The sequence below is a fragment of the Netta rufina genome (genome assembly GCF_964035555.1).
Source record: "Netta rufina genome assembly, chromosome: 16".
Taxonomy (NCBI): Eukaryota; Metazoa; Chordata; class Aves; order Anseriformes; family Anatidae; genus Netta; species Netta rufina.
The window spans coordinates 11,767,943-11,790,823 of NC_140140.1; the positions used below are offsets into that span (position 1 = coordinate 11,767,943).

Here is a 22,881-nt window from a genome sequence, read left to right on the forward strand (position 1 = left end):
AGATCATGTCTGAGAGCGTTGTCCAAATGCTTCTTGAACTCTTGTCAAACAAAGCTTGATTTATGCATTCAAAGTCCTGACTAAATATGCAACCCATTTAGAGTGGTTAATCTGTGTTAGTATAGACTCGACACGATACAATTTATTCATGAAATCAGTATGTTGCATTGTTACGCAAGGTCATTAACCACGGCTTGTAACATAGCATTACTGCACCAGTTCCATTTTGTTTCATAATAGTAAAGATATGGACAAATTCAGTAGCCTAGACCCATCCTTACAGGAGCTGCCCTGAAGTAAGTGGAGTTTAGCCTGTGAGTTAATTCAGTAACAGCTGGGTTCAGACGCTGGTGATCGCGTGCATTTGGTGGTGTCCTGTCCAAAAGCCTCTCACCCTTTAAGCCATGCTGTGCGTGCGTGGACTGAGGTGATCTCAGTGGACACTGTACTGAGCTGCTAGGGGCAAGCTGACAGACAGTAAGTGACCACCGGGTGGGTTCGCTGCAGGTTCCTCATGTGCACAAAGGCAATGGGAAGAGCTTCAGGTCTTACGAGGGCACAGGTTTCTTTGGTTTGGCTTCCCTATGCATGGACCTCATGCGTGGTGTTGCTCTCCCTCTTTTGTATTTTAATTTTATTTTCACTAGACACAGAACAGCCTTGTTCTGGCAAGGGAAGTGTGGCAAAGTTTTGTATGTGTTGAATTGACCCTAAAATCTCTCTATTTGCTGCAGTTGAAACTTCTCCAATCTCGTTTCTCCAAAAATGGCACATACCTGAAGTAAATTTGATCCAGTAAAATGGTGGCTCCCTGGTTGGGCATTGCATCCACAGTGATCCTCAAATTGCCTGTGTGTTGTGAAGAGACGTAGCGGTCAGTATAGGGTTAGAATGAATTACTGAGGTTAAGCAGTGGTAATTAGAGGGGGAGTTGCAGTTATGTCAACTCTGTAAGGTGGTCGTGCACTCGGGGCACATTACATTTGTCTGTCTCCTGAAGTTTTAAGCTTGAATTGTAAAAATGTGCTCAGTTTTAGTAAAATTTGAATTACTATATTGAAAGACAGAGCAAGCAACATCTTGAACTGCTAGCATCAGACTGGAGAATTGTACAGGGGGGTTGGATTACTGAGGTGGCAAAAAGGCATAGCAGTCGTGTCCTGAGAATCATCAAAGCGAGCGCTAAAATCACACTGTTAGTTCCTCAGGACTAATTTCAGTCACCCCTTTTATCCCATGCCTTTGTGCAGATAGAAAAGGCCCCGACCGCGGCTCGTTTTGGGCCGTGGTTCGCTCAGGCAACTCGATCTGCTGCAGAAGCAGCGAGGAGAAGGCTGCCAGAGGGGCTGGAGCCGCCTTCGCTGGGGATCCTGCGGGGGGAAATCCACAGGCGCTGGGCACGCTGTGGGTAAGTGCGGGAGGGGACGAGCAGGAGCGCGGGGTCCGTGCACCACTGCCGCCTTATCTGGGCAGCACGCAGCCCGCGGAGCTTTGCTGAGAGGCTCCTGGCCCACACTGACAGCACAGGAGGCACCGTCGGGATGCAGCTGTGCCGGCACCGTCAGGGTTTCGTAGTTGTCTTGCCGCTGTGAGCGGGTGGCTGCTGGCCTCGGCGTCTGCCATTTGTGCTGCGCGCCGCCAGCAAACACCACGGCTTCGGGAGCGTGGGCTGGGTGTTTTTGTGGGAGCGCTTATCGCTCCTGCTGTGCTGCTGCTGAAAAAGGAACACTTCAAGATTAGAAGATGACAATTAGGAGAATACTTTTATCAAGCTGAGACCTAAACTGATGTTGTAGGACCTCGTTAAAGACTTGCTTTGAGGGGGGGGAAAAAAAAAGGAATTAAAAGTAACAGTTCCGAAAGATAGGAGGCAACAATAGAAAATTTCTGCTACGAGGATGAAATGAGGCCAGTACGTTCGTTGGTACAACGTGAAAGCACCAGGTTCGATTCCCAATTATTCCCTGGGCTGAAATACAGCAAATACATCCCTGTGGCCCCAGCGAAGGAGCATGCCCTGTTGCTGACTTGCCCGTTCTCTGCTTTCCTTTCCTCTGCTGTGAACTCGGGGGCTCGATAATATACTGAAACCATTCCTTCACCAGGGATTTTAATTTAAATTTCTTTTGTCTGGTGCTTGCCTCATTCACAGGTGTTGCTGAATTTATTATCTTTGCGAGACCCCTGACAAAGATGTCTGCATTGCATTTGGTAGAGATTTACCAGCAGGCTCCAAAGTTTATTGAGACCATGTGCTTTGCATGCGGAGAACATGGCCATAAAGTCCTAAATGCAGGAGAGGCAGGCTGGAAATAAGAAAATAGATTATCTCATATTAGGTGAACAAGTTTAGCAAACTGAAGCTGGATGTAATGTATCACAGAACATTATTTATTGTAATGCTGCCTGTTGCACTCCCTGTAGTGCAAATAAAATCAGGGTTTTTTAATCTTAGGAAGTATTTCTTACAGCGTATGACTTAGTCCTAAAGGAACTCAAAACGCTAACTGATTTTAAGTGTGATTAAGAACATTTTGTAGGCAGGATCTCATTGATAGGTTTTGTGATTTGGAACCGTGCTTTTGAACAGATTGCTCTGCAATACATTATACATTGATTTTTGTATCTGAAACGTTACAATCAATTGTTACGCTTAACTGTAATTGCGTTAACTATATTTGTATTGTGATACACTAAGTCTCCAAGAAGGATATCTGCAGATAAGGCCAAGTTGCAGCACGCAGGTGAGGCTTTCGGTATCTGGCCACGCGCGGTGCGCTGCCGCCCCACCAGCTCTCCGGGAAGGCTCCTGGCTTCCGTGGATACTCTGCAAGGTTCCCCTGCCCCCAAAGGGCTTATGTAAACGGCAGCCTGAGTAAAAGCTAGCAAAGAGCTATTTTTAGTAAGCCTGTTGCAGCTGGGGGAGGGCAGGAGCCTTGGGTCATGCAGGAGGGTGTAGCAAAGGAGGGCTCCTGTGGGCCGCATCCAGCCCTGCTCACGTGGCCTGGCAGTGCTGCGCGATCAGTACGGAGAGATTTGGGGCTTTGCAATTAAAAAACAGAAAAAAAAAAAACTGCTTAAGCTTAGGTAATTTTAATAAATAAATCAAAAAAAAAAAAAAGTGATGTGCAAGCAAATTATGTTAATTTGCTGCTTGTGTTAATGCTGGTAATACTTGCAGAGGTGCTGAAGGCCATGACTGGAATACCCCGTCCGCCACATTTGCTACTGTGGCTTCTCAGCTGAATTTTACCTATTTCTGATGTTCTAAAAGCAGTGGCAGATCAGAAGAGTTGGGCATCATGATGCCTCATGTCTAGCAAGGTGATTATTTTTTCTTGGGTATCTTCATAAAGAGCGTGTCTGGTTTTCTGTGGTATTGTTGGGTCTCAACAGCAAAGTGAGCCTTATTCTGTTGAGTCTGCTGGTTGGTGTTTTATTTTGGTCCATTCATTAGCCCTGCCATCAGCACGTGCTCCATGAAGAACAGATTTTACCTTTTTCAACATCAGTATAGGAGCTCATAACCCTTGGATGATTTTGGCAAGTGTGAGATATTAAATGAAATCAGACAAGTGAAGGATGTTCAGTCCTTCATGGGACTGATGCCAGTACCATCAACAATCCTGGTGCAGTGAAATGGTTTGGTAGAAGCGGTGAGGACAAACTTAGAGATCCCTCCTCCCATCTCAGCAGATCAGATGATGTATTTCCCAAATGGACATTTCAGACTCTAAGATCCTGCTAAATGGAAAGTTTGCTTTAAAACTAAGGTGTGTGGTATGGAAGAAGCATGAAATAGTTTTGTCTTCTGTGAGATACAAGTGCAATACACTCATTATCACAGTGCTCTATCAAGGGAACAAGTAATTAAAACGTCACACTTTAAAGAACTATTTAGAGAGAGTTTTGGAGAAGAGCATGTCAGATTGTAACTCACTTTATCGTGGATAGCTCAGTAACTTTGCAAATACCCATATGCTCCGTGTTATGAATTCCCCTGTGCTCTCTCTGAGTGCTTTTGTAGGGTGAGATCCTTGACCCTTGGCCACTGCCCCTGGAGCGTCTCACTGTCCACCTCTGTTCCACGGAGCAGAACTCCTCTAAGGGCTGCACATCTCGTTAGCAAAGAGCATTGATCATTTCCACAAGCTCTCTTCAGGCATCACAAGCTCTGTTTGTGTATTTCTCTCCACCTTCTCCTGGTGCCTGCAGGTTGCTAACTGGGAGGCTACAAGGCACCATGCCTCCTCCTAAGGTGACCGGAGAGCAGGCACGGACAGGCCAGAGCAGAATTGCTTTCATTTTAAATAAATAAATAATGATAATAATAATTATAAAAAAAAAAATGTCCTAAAACCAATCCTGGCCTTCACCCAGTTTTTAGGATCAGAAGTGGCTGAGCCATTTCCCAGTTTCAACCTGATTGGAGCCAAGCCTTACCAGACTTTTGTGAAGTCGTGGCTCCGCTGCTGCTTAATTGCTTCTTGTTTCGAAAGATAATTAGGAACTTTATTTAAAAATAGTAACTTTAGTGTTCAGTCCATTAAATTTGTCACCAAGTTATTTTCATTAAGACTCCCAGCTGTTTTCTTATTGGAATTGTGAACTAAAAATAGGTAGGATTTCTGCTGTTGTGTGCAGAGGCCGGCACCGTACCTCCATTCCAGTCCTGACTTTTCCTAATGATGTGAAATGTGTTTGTTTCCCTCGGCGCTTTCTTCTGGCTGTATTTAAGAAGGTCCTGCTAATTATGCCAAAATTGTGCACTGTGGTTTTCTGATAAAGTCACGTGCCTGTAAAGAATATGAAACTGATTTCCCTCAAGACAAGTCTTACAAATGAAAGATTCGTGCCGCACCCAGTACATTTTCTTTTTTCATCAGACTGTAAGAGATGTTTGTAATAAATCAACAAATACCTTTTGAAAAAACACAAACAAACAATAATGAACATGGGGTTGTTACTATTATTACGAGGGGTGCGATTTGCCCTCTCCATTCAGTTCTCATGAGCAGTCCCTTTGTTGTGTTATAATTGAAATCACAGTGTAGATTGGGAGATAAAGTGACAATTACCATGTTTATAGTGTACAAAGCACAGTGGGTTTTGAAACAGAACGCTAATTACCCAAATCTATACAAGCATATGCTACTTTCATGCATATATGGATTACGGAGCAAATCAGGTTGTAATATCCTTGCTTTACTAGTATGTCTTTTAAATTCTGACTTGTTTCACGTTTATACCTAAGATCCATGCCACAAATGCTGGATGTACAGAAAACTGAATTGGATATTTACTGTAGGAGAGAGACATACATATTTCTGTATAAATGTATGACGTTCTCCCTGCATACTTACTTCCTGGAAATTGATCATAGAAATTTGTTAGCTGACGATGTTTTTTACTTCCTTGGGATGCTTTCTGACTACAGCTCCACCAAATGTATGTGGCTTACACTGATAAAAGGTAACGTAGGTAACAGGAGGAAGTTCTGCTGCAGAGCACTGTGAGTTTGGGGTGGTTGTTTTTCTCCTTTTTAAAGGCTTGGTGTTTGGAGCTATAATCATGAAAGTTAGTGACCCGAATGTAAATTATATCAGCTTTTTTTTTTTTTTTTCCCATTCTATTATCTTTAAAGAAAGAAACAGAAAATCTTAAGATGTGTTAATAAAACATAGGTCTCTCCAATGGAAGTTGCTTCATTCAAAGTAGTTTTTTTTTTTTTTAATAAAATTTAGGATATGCTCATCTGCAGAAGTACTCCAATTCTGTTCCCTTAAAATATCCATTTAGATGCACTGTATAATCCTGGCATGATTGATTAGTGTCACAGATCTTTTTTTAATTTTCTCATCTGCTCGTTGGCAGTCTGTTCCTTGGACTTCCTGTGCATTTATACAAAGAAGATAGCTGCAGTTTTACAAGTTGAAGCTGTGGGATCTAAACATGGGTGGCACAGGGGAAAGGAAAAGTGCCATGTGGAAAGCTCTGCACCTGTCGCTAGTTTTGGCTATAGCTATCGATACAGGGCAGCTAGCATGATCAAGATACTGCAAAAACCTCTGAGGCTGAAAGTTTTAGAAGAAAGGAGAGGAAATGGCTATATTTAATGGATGCGTATTAGCTATTGTGTAATGTATCAGTTGCCGCCGCACTTAGCCCCCCCTTTTTTGTGGTGAATCTAATAATTTGCTGCTGAGCAGAGGAAGTGGAGTTAAAATGCTGCAGCGCAATAAAAGCTGTATTTCACATACACACAGTCTACAAACATTATGCCCGTGTGGAAGCAGGTGATGCAGTGCAGGTAATGGAAGAACACACCTACCTGTCTCCAGAACTACTGAGCTTTCTCACCAGCCTTTCTCCCAGTCTGCCCCATCTGATCTGAGCCTCTTCCACCTTGCAGTCCTCGCCGCTGTTCTTAGTGTAAACCAGGAGCCGGAAGCTCTAATTATAGTAGTGCAGAACAAATGGAAATCCTGGAATTGTCTTCTGTGCTTTAAATCACACAGTGTCTGCTTACAGGTATCAGAGCAATAGGTGAGCCAGCACAGCCTGGCTGGGTCTGATCATTCCAGCACTGCTGCTGCGTGCCTCTGCTTCCTAGCACACTTTGGAATTGCATGTTTATTACCAAATCTGCAGTGTAAGGTGACCGCTATGCTTCAGGCACATATTTGAACCAAGGCTGCAACACTGAAGGGCGCTGTACATCCTTTATTGCTTCCTTGCAATAAGACATTATGAGAGGTTTCCTTATTCTTTATACAGAATAATAGACTTGATTATTGTGCATAGCTTTATACTGGCGGCCAAAGCCCCAGCTGTGTTCATAGCCCCTCATGTATGTTGATGTGGGAATTAACACTACATCTGGGGAAGAGGAATACCTTCTTAGTCCCCTTCTCGTCTTCTCCACTACAGGAACAGAGCCCATAGTTTTTAGCATCCGTTTTTGTTCAGTTCTTCCTGTGAGTCTGTTTAAATGTTCCTTTCATGTAGAAGAGGAAATTTTTAATCCGTTAATAAATAATTTAGGTTTAAGATTTCAGCCATTTAAAATGCAAACATGAGACACTGCCCTCTGCAGACAAAGAGATTGTCAAGATGTGCGTGTGTTCTCTGCTGGGATTGTAGGGCTTTAATCCTGCCGTGGGATTTGAGCTCTGGCAGCTCTGTGGAACCTGTGTGCGTGCCCTGGGCTCTCCACTTTGGTTTCCCTTTCCCTCAGGTTCCCTTCTGCCCGTCTGTGCCTGAGCTGAGGGGCTGGGGAGAGGAGTCCACCCACTCGTGGTGCTAAAATGAGTTGTTATTCACAGCTTTGTGAGACTTTCTTTCCAGCGTAATAAAGTAGTTAATGATGTCAACATACAGCAGCAGCACCGCAGTTTCAGAATTAATGCTCGCTGAGATGAAATCATTTTCCACCTCTCAGATGTGCTTGTTTCACACTCCCTACATAGGTGGGTAGACCTCACAGCACCATTTTCTACTTGCCTCAAGACCATAACGGCTAGAATCTTTTTTTTCCCCTCCATTCCCCCCATCGCCTGAGAAAAGAGGGGCTAACATTGGGGTTTCTGGAGATGGGCAGTAATTTAGCAGAGGTTTGTTTGGTGTAACACAGAGCAAAACCCACAGAGGTGGGTTTTGGTTCTGCACTGCCTGGACATGCAGAGAACCATTTCAGAGGAGGAGCATATAAAACTCGGAGCCCATTCTTTTCTCAGTCCTTGGCCTCTAAAATCTCCCAGCGGAGCTGTCAGGTAGGGTGCTGAGACTGCAGCCATGGCTCGAGGTGTCACTGAACTGCCACCAGTAGTACTTCTCAGCCTTAATGTCTTAGTACCAGGTTCTGTTCCAAGAGAGGTATCTATTCCCTATTGGTGGCTGTTAAGGTTGCAATGCTTAAATAGTTGCATTCTACAAATATGTTTGGTAATTGTTCAGGTAATTACAACGTTTCTATTATACCTATACTGACTAGATTCAATAATGCTGGTTTAAAAAAAAAACAAAAAACAAAAAACAAAAACTAACTGAAACAACTGTGTTACCACTTCCTCATTGTAACATTGCCCCAAGTTAGCTGCAGAAGAAGGTATTTTAAAAGTCCTTCAAAAATTTCCCTCCACCTCCTTTTTCCTGTGCAGCTCGGTTTTGTACACGTGCCCCCGCCAGCCCCAGCTCTGCACACTGACTCCGGCACTGTCTCTGCTCCAGCATCTGCAGCACCTGACTGCCCGGGCGTGAGTCAGTGACTACAATAGGAAACCTCTCGGTGCCGAAACCAGCACACACCACTCTTGGCTGGCTGAGAGAGGAAACAGGCTACGGTTGTGCCTTGTCAGGGATTTTACCTTTCCTTCACACACTCTGATTCTACATTCTCTGTTGCTTTGTTCTTAAAAGCACACTGGTTAGAAACTAAGTTGGTGCTAAAAGTAATGTTTGCAAATGTTAAAATAGCTTTTGCAAAAAGAAGTATATTCTACTTTCTGTTTTACAGACATTTTAATGATTAGAGCTTTTAGCACCATTTTGAAAGTCCTTTTTATAGCTAGTCTGTTTTGGGAAATGAGATTTATAGGAGTTCATATTTTTATAATGATTAAAATTCTGCTTTAGGATAAATTGAGTAAAGTTAGCAGGTCTGTGGGGAAGAGAGGGGGAAGGGCCACAATATTTTATGTAAATTATTCTAAAATAGCTTATCATGCTAAATTAGTGCTGTTTGTGAGCCTTTTTAAAGCCAGGATGTTCTATGAGGTATCCATTGAATTGGAAGCTTAAAAATGATAAATATGCAAATACTATTTGGGGAAATATTCTGTAGTCTTTGGCCATGTGTTGACGTTATCACAAACAACATTTAAATAAGTGAAGGGTCTGTATTTGTTTTTTCCTTTTAGGAAGAGTGAAAAAGGAATCTGAATATTTAAGCAAAGAGCAGAATCATGAAATAAAATGACTGACAGTTCTTGTTGTGTGATGTGTAAAAGTTACACAAGAACAGGCAAGGGCTGTACCTCTGCAGACGTGCTGTCACTCCCTGCCAGTGGCTTTCCCACAGAAGTAGTGTGTTCACCTTTAGTGTTTGCCTTTGAATTTGGCATCGAGCTTGGTTTCTTGCTCCTTTTATCTGCCTGCATGTAATGTGTACCAGGGAGAGACAAGCACTTAAATTTGAATTCATTTTATTGTGTGGCAAAGGATATGTGCAGGGAATGATTTTCACAGTAGCCGAAGATTACTAACAGTATGGTCCTCAAAATTAACAGTATACAATTGCTGTGGTAGCTCTGTATCAACTGTTTGTTTTTAAATGATTTTTTTAAAGTATGTCTGGTATTAAATTTCATGATCAAGTGAATGTTTCAGGAAGAAAGAAGAGTAACTTGATATTCCCACTCATTCGATGCTGAGAGGTGCTCTCTTACAGATGCTGTAATACCTGATGCCAGTTTGTCTGCCTCCTTTTACAGAGGCCTGGAGTTGTTTTTCCCAAGTTCGAGAGAGAGGAAAAAAAAAAAAAAAAAGCATGCCCTGAGAAAAGCGAAAACTGAAATGTGAGCTGCTGCGAATTGCTCCAACTGGCAAGTGCCGAGCAGGTACTGACAGGTAGCTCGGCAAAGGAGCTGCCCGCCGCCCCGGCCAGGAGTGCCTGGAGCGAGCATCACGTGCGGCGCTGGCACAGTGGAGGTGGAAGGTTTGAGCTTCCCGTGAGCAGGGTAACTGTCAACATTCCTGCACTGTTGCAGCAGAACCAAACTTCCTAAAATACAGAGCAAAAAGCTCTTGGTTGTGGTAGTGCTTAAGTAGGCAAAATTCCGGTGTTGGACTGGATTCTTGCACGTTAAGTGCAGCGAAGCGTTTCTCTGAAGACCTTTGTACAAGTATATTTAAATAAGGCAGCGAAGTCCGCCCTCAGAACAGCGCTCGTTTGTCCTCCCATTGTTCTGGGCTCATCTGGGGCCCATATTCATCCTCTGCAGTATAACTGCTTCCCTGGTTCCTGCGGAAACTCAATCCTGGGAGCAAAATTCCTTTTCTGTCGAGTAAGATCATATCATCTCCCCCTGCCTCCTTTTCTGAAATCTCTGTTAAAAATGGTGGTGCCTGGTTTTAGATGTTTGGAAGCCGAGGAAGCGCCTGGTTTTGTATTTGCAGCAGTTAGGGCTCAGAGTATACTAACAACACGAGCAGAAGAATGCAGGGGCTGTCTGATTTGATTTGTCTGCTTCTGCAGATATCTCCATTTCTTCAAATGGCAAAACCAAATGGGGTTTTAGTGTATTAATTCTTCTAGCATCTGAAAGACATGGTGCAAATACCAATTAAAAATGCTTGTAAAGCATTCCGTGGCCTTCAGCATAGACCTATTTCAGCTCTAGCTCTTTGGTTTTTTGATATATATTTTTGTTTGTTTGTTAACTTTCTGGCTATCCTTTTCCATCACAGTCAACGAGAGTACGCTTCTACCAACACCATCCCAGTAGAAGGAAAGTACTGTTTTTTCGGTGAAATGATGCTCTCGTTGCAGACACCACCAGCTTTTTACCCTTTCAGACCTTTTTCAGTCCACCTTATTTTCCCATTGCCTGGTCTAGCTAGTGTAAGTGTTTCATTAGAGATCAGCTTTTCAGCCAGTCTTCTGAGCATTGCTCGTGCCTGTCCCATTTGTCTAAATTTTCAGTGTTCGATGTGAAAAACACAAAAGATTGAAGCACTCTATTTTGTGTAAGATAAAATTGTCCCCAAATGATCCTGTATTTTTAAAATACTTTTTCTAGAAATCCTGATGTCATTAATTTTGTGAGAAAAATTAAATTTTAAAATTTTATATATGTGATGGTCTTTATCAACAGAACGCAATTCTACTGATTTGATAGCACTGGAGGGAGCTAAAGACCAGAAGGACAGGATTCCATGTAAATGCTTTGTTGAAACACAATGAAAGGATATCCCATTAGGTTCACCTGTCTTAATTACTTACAGCAGCCTACAGTAGGGGATAGATATTTGAAAATTGCATGGGTGGTTGTTCACGTTAGAAAAGAAATATGAAAGTGAAGTACTCAAATGTACTGGGGGGCTTTCAAACGAAGTTGTGTTCTGTAGAGCCACTTCGTAATTTCATTTAAAATTATTCACATCGATTTTTGACGAAATAATTTTGCCTAAACAGTTTCCTTAGTTTGAGTTAGCATAAACTATTTTCAAACCTGTACAAGAATGTCTCTTCCTTACTGTACAAGATTCTTTTAATTTGGTTTTTAGAAATTATTAAATTTAAAATATCCCTCCATGTTCAGCCCCCACTGAGCATTGGTCTAATGCAGTCTGTGATTGTTCTGTTGGTTTCTTCCGCTCTGTTTGGATTTGGTCTGTCACCTTAGTCTACAATTAAAAACAGATTACAACAGAAAATCACTGACCTCCGTTGTAGCTAAAGACCTTTTTCTACCTTCCAGAAAACAGGCACAACAAAAATATATTTAGACTATGCATATTTAAGGTGGGGAATTTAATGGGAGAGACATTCGCAGTCAACCATACTGGATTTCTCATTATTCCAGCTTGATGACTTTATCGATAGCTTAAAAAAAAACAACACATGGCAATAGAATTTATTTTCTTACAATTAGGTATTACCCTTGGCTTTTCCTTCCCTGTGTGAAGTTTGAAATTACAAATGTTCAGAGCCCTTACGGAAATAACTGAAAAAGGTACGGAAGTTGATGGAGTGCCTAGGAGTTTGGTTCTGCAGGATGAAGGTCTTGGAGGGTCGCACAAGGTTAAAACTAGTTTCAAGTTTTAATGCTGCAGCTCCCACGTTCTCTGTTGCTGGTACCCTGGTGGTGCAGGGCCTGATATCCTTCAGAGATCCCCAGGCTGAGCCTGCCATCTCCCTTTCGTTCAGTTTCCAGTAACAGATGAATTGTTCAGAGGCAACTGGTACTTTGCCTCCTGATTAATTCTGTTCTTGTTTTCTCTAGAACACCGACCTGTAAATAGGGATAGGTGAAAATGGAGACAGGCAAACAAATTTGTTTCGAACTGTAGAGAAGGGCTAATGTCCCTATGCCTAAAGCAATCCATTTGTCGTGCTTTGCAGCAAACAGGATTGTTGGTTAGGTCTGGGTCTCTCGTTGCTCTGGACCACAAAAATTTGTGAAGAAAAGTTGTAGAAAAGGTGCAGAAAGGGAAGTGAATTGAGAATTTTTTTTGTGTGAATGTTTAATGGCTTCTTCTTTTCCCTTGTTTGTTTTTTTGATTTCTTTGGCAGCCTTTTTTTTTTTTTTCCTCAAAGAAAGCAGAAGCTAATAGGGATTGCACCATGTTCCTCCCCACTCCCTAGCCGTGTTTCCGCCCCGGGCTTGCCCTGGGATCGAATCCCGGTGCAGTGATCTCATTCATACCGTTACCTTTCATTTCTGGACCCAACCTGAGGCTTGGATCAGTTTAAGTTTCCTCCTGGCACGGTGAAGTAATGTGGGGCGGGGTGAGGGGCTGTTGTGAAGCTATGGGGCATATACAGGCTTGTATCGCGGGGGTGCGCCTTGGGGGCATTTGGGAGTAAGTTGTTTTTAACCAGTCTGTTGGTAGTCGTGAGAGGGCGAAAATACCTCTTCTACAGGTTTGAAAAGTACAAGTGAGGGCAGCCAGAAAGGCCTCAAGAGTTGGGGTTTGTTCTGTGTATCGCTGTATAGCGATAGGGAGGGGGGTTTGTGTGAAAAGCGCCCAGCAGAGGTGTGGGGCAGAGCGTGCCCTCGGTTAGTGGAAGTGTAGGGACAAGATGTCCCCTGGCCCCGCTGTGGGAAGGGTTAGCAGCCCCAAGGCGAGGAGAGGAGCGGGCAGGCGCTGCCCGGCCCCTCCAAGTGGCCAGGTCGGGCCCCGGGCAGTGCTTTCTGTTTGCCAGCCCTCTGCCTCACTCTCTCCCCCCTTACAAAACCATGAGGTTTGTTCGTTGTGTGACTCAGAGAGAGCCATCTCATAATTATTTATGAATTTGCTTTCTTTAGGAAGAAATATATACATAGCGTTCTTTTTTATATCATTTCAATCCAAACATGCAGCTGATTATAGGCTCTTAAACTAGCTTGAAGTATCTTTATAAAACCCAATAAATCCTGAATTGCATTATGTTACATGTTATAAAGTATGTTTTCCAGAAGTATTTCTGTGAAAACTGCTGTTTTCTGAAATATACATTGTTCGGCTGGCAAATGAGCAAGCTGGATGTGGTGAACGGAAGGGGGAAGGGAAGGGAAGTTTACATACAGATTTAAGCCTGGATGGAAGTTACTCTACAATTTTTAGAAATGAAAATATCCATGTAGGGACCTAAAGGAATCCTGTGGGCTGATGGTGCAGTTTGTGTTGAATGCGTGCACTGGTGCCTTTATGGCATACGGAAGATATTTCACTGTGGCTTCAATGCTTATTATAGTTGCAGTATTTTGATTACCATCTGTAGTCTCTATTGGCTTTTGATAGAGCAGCGAAGATTTTATATTTTGAGAGTTGTGCTCACTGTGTTATATCACACTGACTACTATTTCCCGTGTCTGAAATTGCCAAGCCGTACAACTTCAGTCTTATTCCTGAACCGTTGCTTTCATACGCTGCAGAAAATATTGAGTCTCCTGATTATACAAATGCCTACTGTTGGGTAATATTGACAAATACACTGAATAACATTTTTGACATAACATTCTGTTCCCACACAGATAATTTGGATGTAATTGAATGGGTTGATCAAGAGTCTGTGCTAAAAATACTGCATTTTCTCACCCACCGAGGGAAAGCAAGCGCTTGTTCGAAAGGCAGTTCTGCCGAGTGGGGCTGGGGCCGGCTCGTGCCGCTCCTCACTGACCTCTGAAGGCAAGGCCCTGGGCTGTAGGGGCACGGATCCCTCGCTCTGTAACCTCCTGGTCGTGGTTGTGGCCGTGCCGTGTCCAGGCGAGGAGCGGAGCCGTGTGCCTGCGGCCTGGGGGACGGCTGTGCTGCAGCACACAGCCCTCCGGCTTCACACAAGCAGCGAGCCACGCTGAGGCCAAAATCCTACAGAAACAGTCAGAGAGGGGACTCGTGAGGATCGCTTTTCTTCAGTTTTGCCTTATTTTAATGGCCTCCCGTGCACTGCACTGCACTGTGAGGGGCTCAGAAGCCGTACGGCTCTGCTGCAGGCTGGGGGAGAAGAAGGAGAACTGGAAATGAACTGGAAATGAGGGAAGGGCCGAGCGCTGGGCCCGCCGTGAGGGGCCGTGGGGCCTGGTCCCGGCCCGCCACCCCTTGGTCCCTCATGCCGGGGAGCCCCGGGGCTCTCTCCCCTGCCTGCCGCCCATCCCCAGGCGCGGGCCGAGCCGCATTGTACCTTGCCAGCCTTTGAAAACCGCCTGTGCCTATTTTTATTTGTCGAGCTGGGGCTGGGCTGGCCCCGTTCCAGATGCGTCTCACAAGATTTGGTGCTGATGAGCTATTTATAGAGCTGTGGTTCCATTGTCATGGCAACCGTGCTAGAGGCCAAGGCGGCTGGGAGCTATTTCTGGACTTGTGCTGTAATGTAAAACTGATTGGGAAAGTTAGTTGCATCCTCTAAGCCAGACTAACTTTAGACAGGCAAAGAGGAAAAAAAAAAAAAAAAAAAGAGACAACTACGATTGCTTTAAATAGATTTTCCTTTTCTCCTACCTTTTCCCCATTTGCGCTTTTCGGTCGCTTTTTGGAAGGCAGGCTTTGCGTTCGCCGGGGTTTCTCTGAAACTCATTCATGCCTCGCGGCCTCCGGGAGCCCTACGCTGCTTTAATGAGGCAGCTTGGGAAGCGGGGCGCGTAACCGGCCTTGTTTTTAGGGCAAGGTTTGTATTTCGTGGCAGCGCGAAGCTCCGGGGCTTTGCTGCTCGGTCGCTTGGGTGCGCTTCGGGGTTTTTGCAAGAGTTGCGCTTCTTTATCCCCCCTACTTTTAATATTCTATTTTTTTATGTGTGCCTCATGTTCTCCACACCATATAAGGAACTGTAACCTTGATTACCACAAGATGATTCCAAATATATGGAGTCATACTTTTCAGCTTTCTCATTATTTGCTTCAAAATGAGAGCCATGGTGCCCCTCCGCCTCCAAGCGGCTGGAATGCGGCAGGTTCAGGCACTGCGCTGGGCTGGGGCCACGTGAATGCTCTTCACTAGTCCATTCGGAGCTTCACCTCGTCCTTAAACCCCTTCTGTGTGCCTGGCGACTTCGGTAAGGAAGTCCCAATAACCGGTTGACCTGAAGCTGGAAATAAAAAATGCTTGCAACTTCTTGGGAAGCTTTTCTGAAGAGTTGCCTTTGGGCTTGTGTCTGCTGGAGCTTTGTGCTACAAATCAGTCCGTTCGCAATATAAATCTGGTTTCGAACGGTGTCCTTATGTCTGAGAGCTGCCACGCAGAATTTCGTTACGAGAACAATGTATCGGAGATATTTTTACATGCGATAACAGTGCTCTCGCACTTACACCAGTCATGTTTGTTACAGTACTGGCTGCATGTGCCTGTCTCCAAAGGCTGTGATTTCTTCATTTTCTTTGGGAAGTGGTTAAAGTAATTGCAAAATTATTTTTTTTTCCTCCCCTTATCTAGTTTTGCTTAGGGGAAAAAAAGAGCTGTGCCTTTCTGAACATTTTAAATTACCCAGGAACGCGTTCATGGCATGTCTTCTACCAGCACCTAAACAGCAAACGTTGCAGCTTTGCAAATCATAGCAAATACCAGTGTAGCTTTAAAAACAAACAAAGTCTATTAATGCCCCAATATTAAGTTTAACTGCGTTTTGAGGAAAAACATGACAAGTTTGGTTTCATGTAACATCCATGTTCGCAGGATACCATAAATACTAGCAGATCAAATGTTTGCTTGTTTTATTTACGCTGTTCCTGCAACTCTGCCTGCTTTTCTGCTTCTCTTACAAAAATAAATCAGCTGAAATGTAGAAGAAATCTTTACGACCAGTTTAAGAAATAGGACTTTTCTCCCTTAATACCCTGCTTGCTCCCAGGAGTGGCAGGAACGGACAGAACTGAGGGCAGTCGAGGTGGCTGTGCGCGCTTGCAAAGGAAAATAAAACCTCTGCCCTGGGCTTGCGGGCAGTGCGTTGGTCTGCATGGGCAGCCATGGGTTTGACGCTGTAGCAGACCTGACTTTTCAGGGTTTGGAAAACGCCTCTGTATTATTACATTTTTTTTTTTAAACTGTGTTCAAGTTACGGTACATACATCACGTATTTCTCGGCTTGAATACCCTTTTAAAGAGAGTATTGTATCTTTGTACTAATCCTGTGACTCTGGCTTCTGCATGGACAAAACAGCTGAAGAAAGACTTTATCAAATAGTTAACTATTTAGCTCTTAGAAAGCCTTTCCTGAATAGCATGAAGGATTACGGCAAACACTAAAAAGGGAGTGAAGTAGAACTAAAGCTCGATCTGTTCGGAGAAATTAAAAACGCCTTATTGTTTATAAACACTATTAATGTTAGATTGTGATAAATTTCAGTTTAAAAACTCCCTTGGAGAGCTTGGGATCAGTTTTGTAGTCCCTGACAGGGTATTAATAAATAATAAAAATTACTGGGCATTTACACAGTTTACTCTTTAGGAAGATCAGCAAACAAATACTATTTTCAGACACAGAAACATGAATTGTGAAGACTACTTTAAAGGTGATCGGGGTAGATACAAGTGTGGTTAATTCTTAGTAATATCTTGATAAAAACACATGACTCAGAGGAAATGAAAATTCCATTTCCACTGACTCGAGGGACTCTGGGCAATTAACGTACTCCTCATGTGCCTCAAATTTTTTCTCTACCTTTAAAACAAGGTTAATACAAGGTGTGTATTTCAGGATGTGGTGGCAGAGACAGGAAATGCAGCGTGAATGGAGGCAGGCAGGACTCGTGAGCATGATTTACTGTCTGTAAAATACCTCGAGGCTTTCAGAGGCGAGAAACTTCACAAAGTTCCCGTACTAGTGTCGAAGGAGCTGAGTTACAAACAAATGTTGTATTTAGTTGGGACTGAATTTTTGAATCTTGATGCGCAGCATGCAGAAGATGAGATCTTAGTATGTCATAAGAGAGAGACATTTTGTATACAAATTCAGGTTATGACTTGACAGAAAAAAAAAGCTAATGGGAATAGAGCTTTTCAAACACAGGTACACTGTCAGTTTGAAGAGCCCTTTGCAGTGGTACTGTAGATTGAAAACAAAAGCTCGTCTTGATAGAGCAGATTTTTTTTCTTGCCTGTCAACCATTTCGTCAAATTACAAAGACTAAAATTTCAAGTTACTGTTTATTGAAAAGACAGTCAGGAAATGCTTAAGGAAAGGCAGCCCAATTTCCCCTCCCTGTTTTTCCCCAAATGGTGAAGTTGTGCTGTTTGTTGAGGTGGAGGCTTTAATGTGTTGCATACCTTTAAGTGGAGACAGCAGTTGTTAGCCTTGCAGCAGCATTGCTCGTTCGGTAAATTCCCCCCAAAGAGGAATAAAGCAAAACCAGAGCAGTTATTTCTGTATGACAGAAGAACTCCAGAACTAATCAGAAATTTGCATACGTCTCGATGAGAAAATTGAGACATGATTTTGGCATAATAGGCTTGCTAAAAAACTGGGAGAGAATTGGGGTTACGTGTATGACCTAAGTTGTGGGGGAGCTAAAGAAAGCTTCTGTGTGTCTGTATGAAACCTGCTTTCTAAGTACACCCCTTGCTGTTAAAGAAACTGGATTCTTCTCAAAGATGTGTTTAAAACATTTCACATGCATTTTTCCTTCCCCAAGCTGAGGAAAGGGATCCAAGAATAAAGTGCGTTTTTTTTTTTTATTTCAGATCGTTTAAATTTTTTATTAATACCTTGCATTTTAATATCCTAGGGACACATCTGCTGCTGTCCTGGAGATGCTTCTACCACGGCATTGCTGATTACAAATGACCTAAAATCTTTTATTTTATTTTTTAATGTGTCATAGCAACATAGCAGTATTTTTTTTTTTTTAATAAATAATACAGGCAAAAGCGCTTTATACTGAGTGACAGTATTTTGCAGAGCAATAGCTGTTATTTAGTCATGTCCAGAATTTGGCCCTAAGTGAGAATTGGCAGCAATGCTGAATGGATGATTTGCTTTCTGGAAAATAGCTTTCCCGTATAATCTCTGGGAAAATTTTACAGAAGAAAAAAACTGACTTTGTAACTTAGTGCAAAACTTACTCTGTTTAAAATTTGGGTTCGTGGCTTGAGAGTTTTATTTGAATTATTTCACCAGTAGCTTTTTTTTTTGCCTTCTCCCCATGAAATTCATTGCTGCCGTAGCAGATGGGCATATCTCCAATAGACTTAGAACAATCCACCAGCAGTGAGTACAGCGCACACAAGGTAGTACTGAAATGGCCTCACTTGTGTTTTGGGTAGAGTATAACAAGAACTAAAAATAAAAATTAATGATGGTGAATTTGTTTTCATTTTGAATTAAGCTTTGTTCTCACCTCACTTGATTATTAGTTCCATTTACTGGATAAATTATTTGGTCTGGACGAACAATGGGCACAGACCTCTCTGAACACAGTGTATTGAACTTTTCTGAACTCTCATGTTCCTGCATTGCTCCTTATTTTAGACCACATTTATTTTGAAGTTGTTCAATTGAAAGAATTATATGTATGTTTTGTTTTGTTTTGTTTTTTTAATAGTTGTGCAAAAGATCAAACTTTTTCATGTCTTTAGCCCATTCTAGAGTTGATAGAGCAGACTTCTGTGAAAAGGGATATGCACAGGAGGAAATCCTCATTTAACATGCTGCTTTGCTCCATTTTCCTTAAAATGCCACTGGAAGCAGTGAAGGTTTTCTGGTTACTATCACACAGTGAAAGACTTTCTTCTTGAACTCGTATTGTTACGAGTATCAGATGTTAGTGAACGTTGGAACTTATTTAGGAGGGAAGAAGAAATGTTTATTCCATTTGAACTTGTTTTACCTGGCATGAACGTTGCTATTGGAATTCATCTCAAGTACAGTACTGCTGCTCCTATGTGGCTGATGTTTTTCAAGGAAATCATAGGCCTAAAAATAGTCTGCATAAACAACAGTAAGAGGTTTGTACTTTCAGTTCCAGGTTGTAGCAATATCTTGTTGTTATTTTCTAATTGTCAGTTTCCAAAATCCATTAAGCTGATTAGCAGTGTGTTTTTTTTAAAAAAAAAAAAAAAAAAAAGCCTTTTGTGGAACCTTGCGTGAAATGTTATGCTCAGATAAATTCAGTACAGAAAGGCTGGGACATCGTAGTAATCACTTTAAAGTCTCTATGAATGTGTTATGTTACGTTATGATCATTTTTCAAGCATCCTCCAACTTGTGAAATCACCGTGTGATTCCGAGACTGGTGTTAAGAGAGCACTTTTTAATGTGCAAGCATTTGTGCTAGTTGGAATTCATGATTGTCATCCCTATTTAACATCCCCCGTGTACGGAACAAAAAGCTTTACTTCTTTTCCTAAGGGTTGAAAAGAAGAGGGTATTATTTAACAGCTTGGAAGAGATGAGGAAAAACTCCAGCTTGTAAATTTCAGTACATATTTGGTGATTCATTTTACCTTTGCCTGTGTCCACATCATCTTTCATGACAGAAATTGAACTTTACGTCTTACTTTTTTAATAGTATGTTTGTTAAGATGAGTTTTGATGTGTTTTAAAGTCTGTAATTCAGACTAAACAAAACTTATTTTTCATTTGTCTCTGAAACAAGAAGGTAATCTAGTTCCTGGCAAAAATGCCTTTACCCTGAAGCCACTGTTAAAACATTCAGTTGTTTTCCCCTTCCCCTGCACTGTGTTTTAGGGAGTCGTTGAGAAGTAGGGGCTGAAACAGAGGGCTAAGACCCAATCCAATTTTAATGGCATTTTGGTTTCCAATCTGTGAAGCTGGGACTTGGCTACCTTTTTCCCCCTTTAAATCATTGAGCATGACCATAGTGAATGCAGTTTCAGTGTCCCTTTCTAGGAATAGGAATCCGAAGGGAAATCTTTTGAGAAAACTCATCTTTTCTCTGTGATTTCTGCTTCATAAGGAAAAGAATTCATGCACTGGAGTTTAAAAGGAAACTTAATCAGTCTTAAAACCAATATATTTTAATCAGTAATGTTACCAGTAGAGTTAACTGTGGAAGCATTTTGAGGTCTCCTTCTAGTACAAAATGAAAGGTGTCGGGTCCTGCATAACCCTGATGCATACTTGATATTAAGCAAGGTGGTCAGAGTGCTTATAGCATAACATCTGTGTTCTGAAACTTGTTTTTTTATGTCTTTGAATCTTAGAGTAACAGCACAGTAAAACAAACTGGTTCCTTGAGATTTTTGCCCTTTGAGTTAAAGATAATTAGAAGGTTACAGCAAGTTGACAAAAACATTTTTAAAGACTCCAAGATAGCTCCTTTAACTAATGCCTAATGATTTTGAATAAAATAAACCTTCTTATACGTACTTTATAACTGTGCCTACTAGTGCTACTTCTGCAGAAAGTAAACTGAAAAGCTTTTCCAACAGGTGACAACAAAATCAGTGTTCCCTTACACTTAACTGAACTTTCAATGAAATCAGTTTAGGCATTTCATTTATTAAAAGACACAGTGACGATACATTTATTTGTAAAAATATTCATCTTACTTTCTAGAATATTACATGCAGGCAGTTTATTTGAGTCATTGTTTTACTGTTAGCAGGAGCAGACTATGCTGTACAGTTTTTGTAATATCACCCAAGTTAAACTACGTGCGTGTTTGCTGCTGGAGGGAGCGGAGTGGGAGGGGGCTGGAATGAGATGAGCAGGCTTGCTGAATAAAACTTGGGAATTCGGCCCTCTGCTGGGTGCTGCTAGGAGATGCACAATGTAAATGCTAGCACACGTATGTTCAGCAATTTACATGTATTCAACACTTCGTGAATCTGAATGCAATAAAACTTACCAACTGTTACTTGGGAACTGTCAGTTAATTAAGCATCAGAAAGTTTGTCTAATTTGAGAATGCCAAGTTATTCTTTTCTTTTTTTTCCCTAGTTTTCTAGACAAGATTGACATAGTCAAACAAAATGAGTATACACCGTCTGACCAGGTAAGTAAAACGTATTAAAAAATTATACAGCTTATCTGCACCCTCTGTCTTCGAAGATATCTTTTTCTCTAATTTTCCAATTGTGATTTATGGCACTAACGTAGGTATTACCATGGACTGAACAAGTACAATATTCCAATAAAAGTTACTTTGTCGTTAGGATTGTGGTCATGCTTAAACATACATGTGTACTGTGAAATGAAAATCTGTCTAATAGTCAGACATGTTATACTTCAGCAACACAATAATCCAGATGTTCATTTGAATAAGTAATTTCTAATGTTCTGCCCTCCTTGCTGAGTAACTGCCATGTGCTTCCCTTGATGCAACCTTGTTGGTTGGTATCTTCTCAGCCCCACCAGCTCCTTGTGTGCCATATATCCAGAAAAGCAGGAAGATACATTATTCACAATTAAAAATAACAGTGTATTCCTTTTCATATGTGCTTCCTGATAAATAGAAGGAATAGCAACATAAATAGCAATAGAGTTTTCCAGGTACGAGTATGTCAGTACATCTTTTTCTGCAGTATAGATACTTCTTAAAAATGGTACATCTTGTAATTAAAGACAATTTCAAATAAGACAAACTTTCTTTACTAATTAGATTCATTTTCTAATTAGGATCAGTGCATTCACTGAGCCAACAGTGAATACTGTATGTTCAAAGCTAGCAGATTATCCTATTTTTACCACTTGCGAGAAGGACCCATATGGCACTTCAGTGAGACCATGTGCAGATCTGGCCTTGTGGCTGGACTGTAGACTCCACAGTTGTATTTCAAGGAGTAGAAATGTCCATCTGATGTACAGTGGAAAAGGGCACATTTTGTAAGATCCTGTTTACCTTCAGGGAAGATCAGTTTTTCGAGTTACTAAATTACATACTTGAAAATAGGCTTTCCTGAATGCAGATAGAAATCTGAGTTTTAATTCTTTCATTGTGTTATCTAGCTCTTACTTGCAGAAAGCGTGGTAAATCTAAGCATGCTCCATATTCTTACTCATGTAGAACTTGGTGAATTTCCCCTCACAATAAAATGACTCCATGGGCTTTAATAGAAAAGGGATATTGTAAAAATGGCCTTGTTAGTTTATTTTGTATCAGAATAGGAATTGTAGTCTTCATTTTGTTACAGAGAATTTGAGGATATTCTTTAAGACCAAGTCTCTAGTCCAAAATCACGTACATATTCCTAACTTTCTGCCCATAAAAGAAATGCAATAAAGCATATAGTGTACTCTTGTAGGATAAATAACCAAAGACGATGTTAATATCCCAAATTTAGCAGGAGGAAAGTTATTTAACTACTTACATGTAACTACTTACCTAAATAAAACAATCCTATTTTTACTGTTGTAAGTAACAGAAAGAACAACACCTTATGGTACTTCTCTTGGGCCACTGCCTGCATTCAGTCTCTAAACAAACTTTTGGTAAAACAGGTCCATGTGGATTATCCTCTGGGGCATTATGTGTTTGTCCTAAAAACTACTGAGTGTAATATTTGAATTGTTTGTTTTTTTTGAGAGTAGTTTGTGTTTTTTTTCTGTCACATTTGTATTGACTTCTAGGGATGCAGAGCTCCTGAAAACCCTGTTCTCCAAGCTTGTTTATGTGTATCGAGCGTTGCAGTTTTCAAATTATTTCAAAAACACGGATCAAGTTAGAACAATGTTTAAATACATACAGCTTTCAATATGAGTATTTAAAATACCCAGTCAACATTAAT

General features: G+C 41.6%; 1 protein-coding gene across 3 annotated transcripts in view; it reads left to right on the plus strand.

The window, feature by feature from the left end:
* The window catches only part of GNAS (GNAS complex locus), a 148,098-nt gene that overhangs the window by 117,360 nt on the left and 7,857 nt on the right, over positions 1 to 22,881 (plus strand). For all 3 annotated transcript variants that reach the window (XM_084296716.1, XM_084296717.1, XM_084296718.1), the window contains one exon: positions 21,095 to 21,149. In XM_084296716.1, coding sequence (XP_084152842.1) covers positions 21,095 to 21,149 — 55 coding nt within the window. The remainder of the gene's footprint in view (positions 1 to 21,094; positions 21,150 to 22,881) is intronic.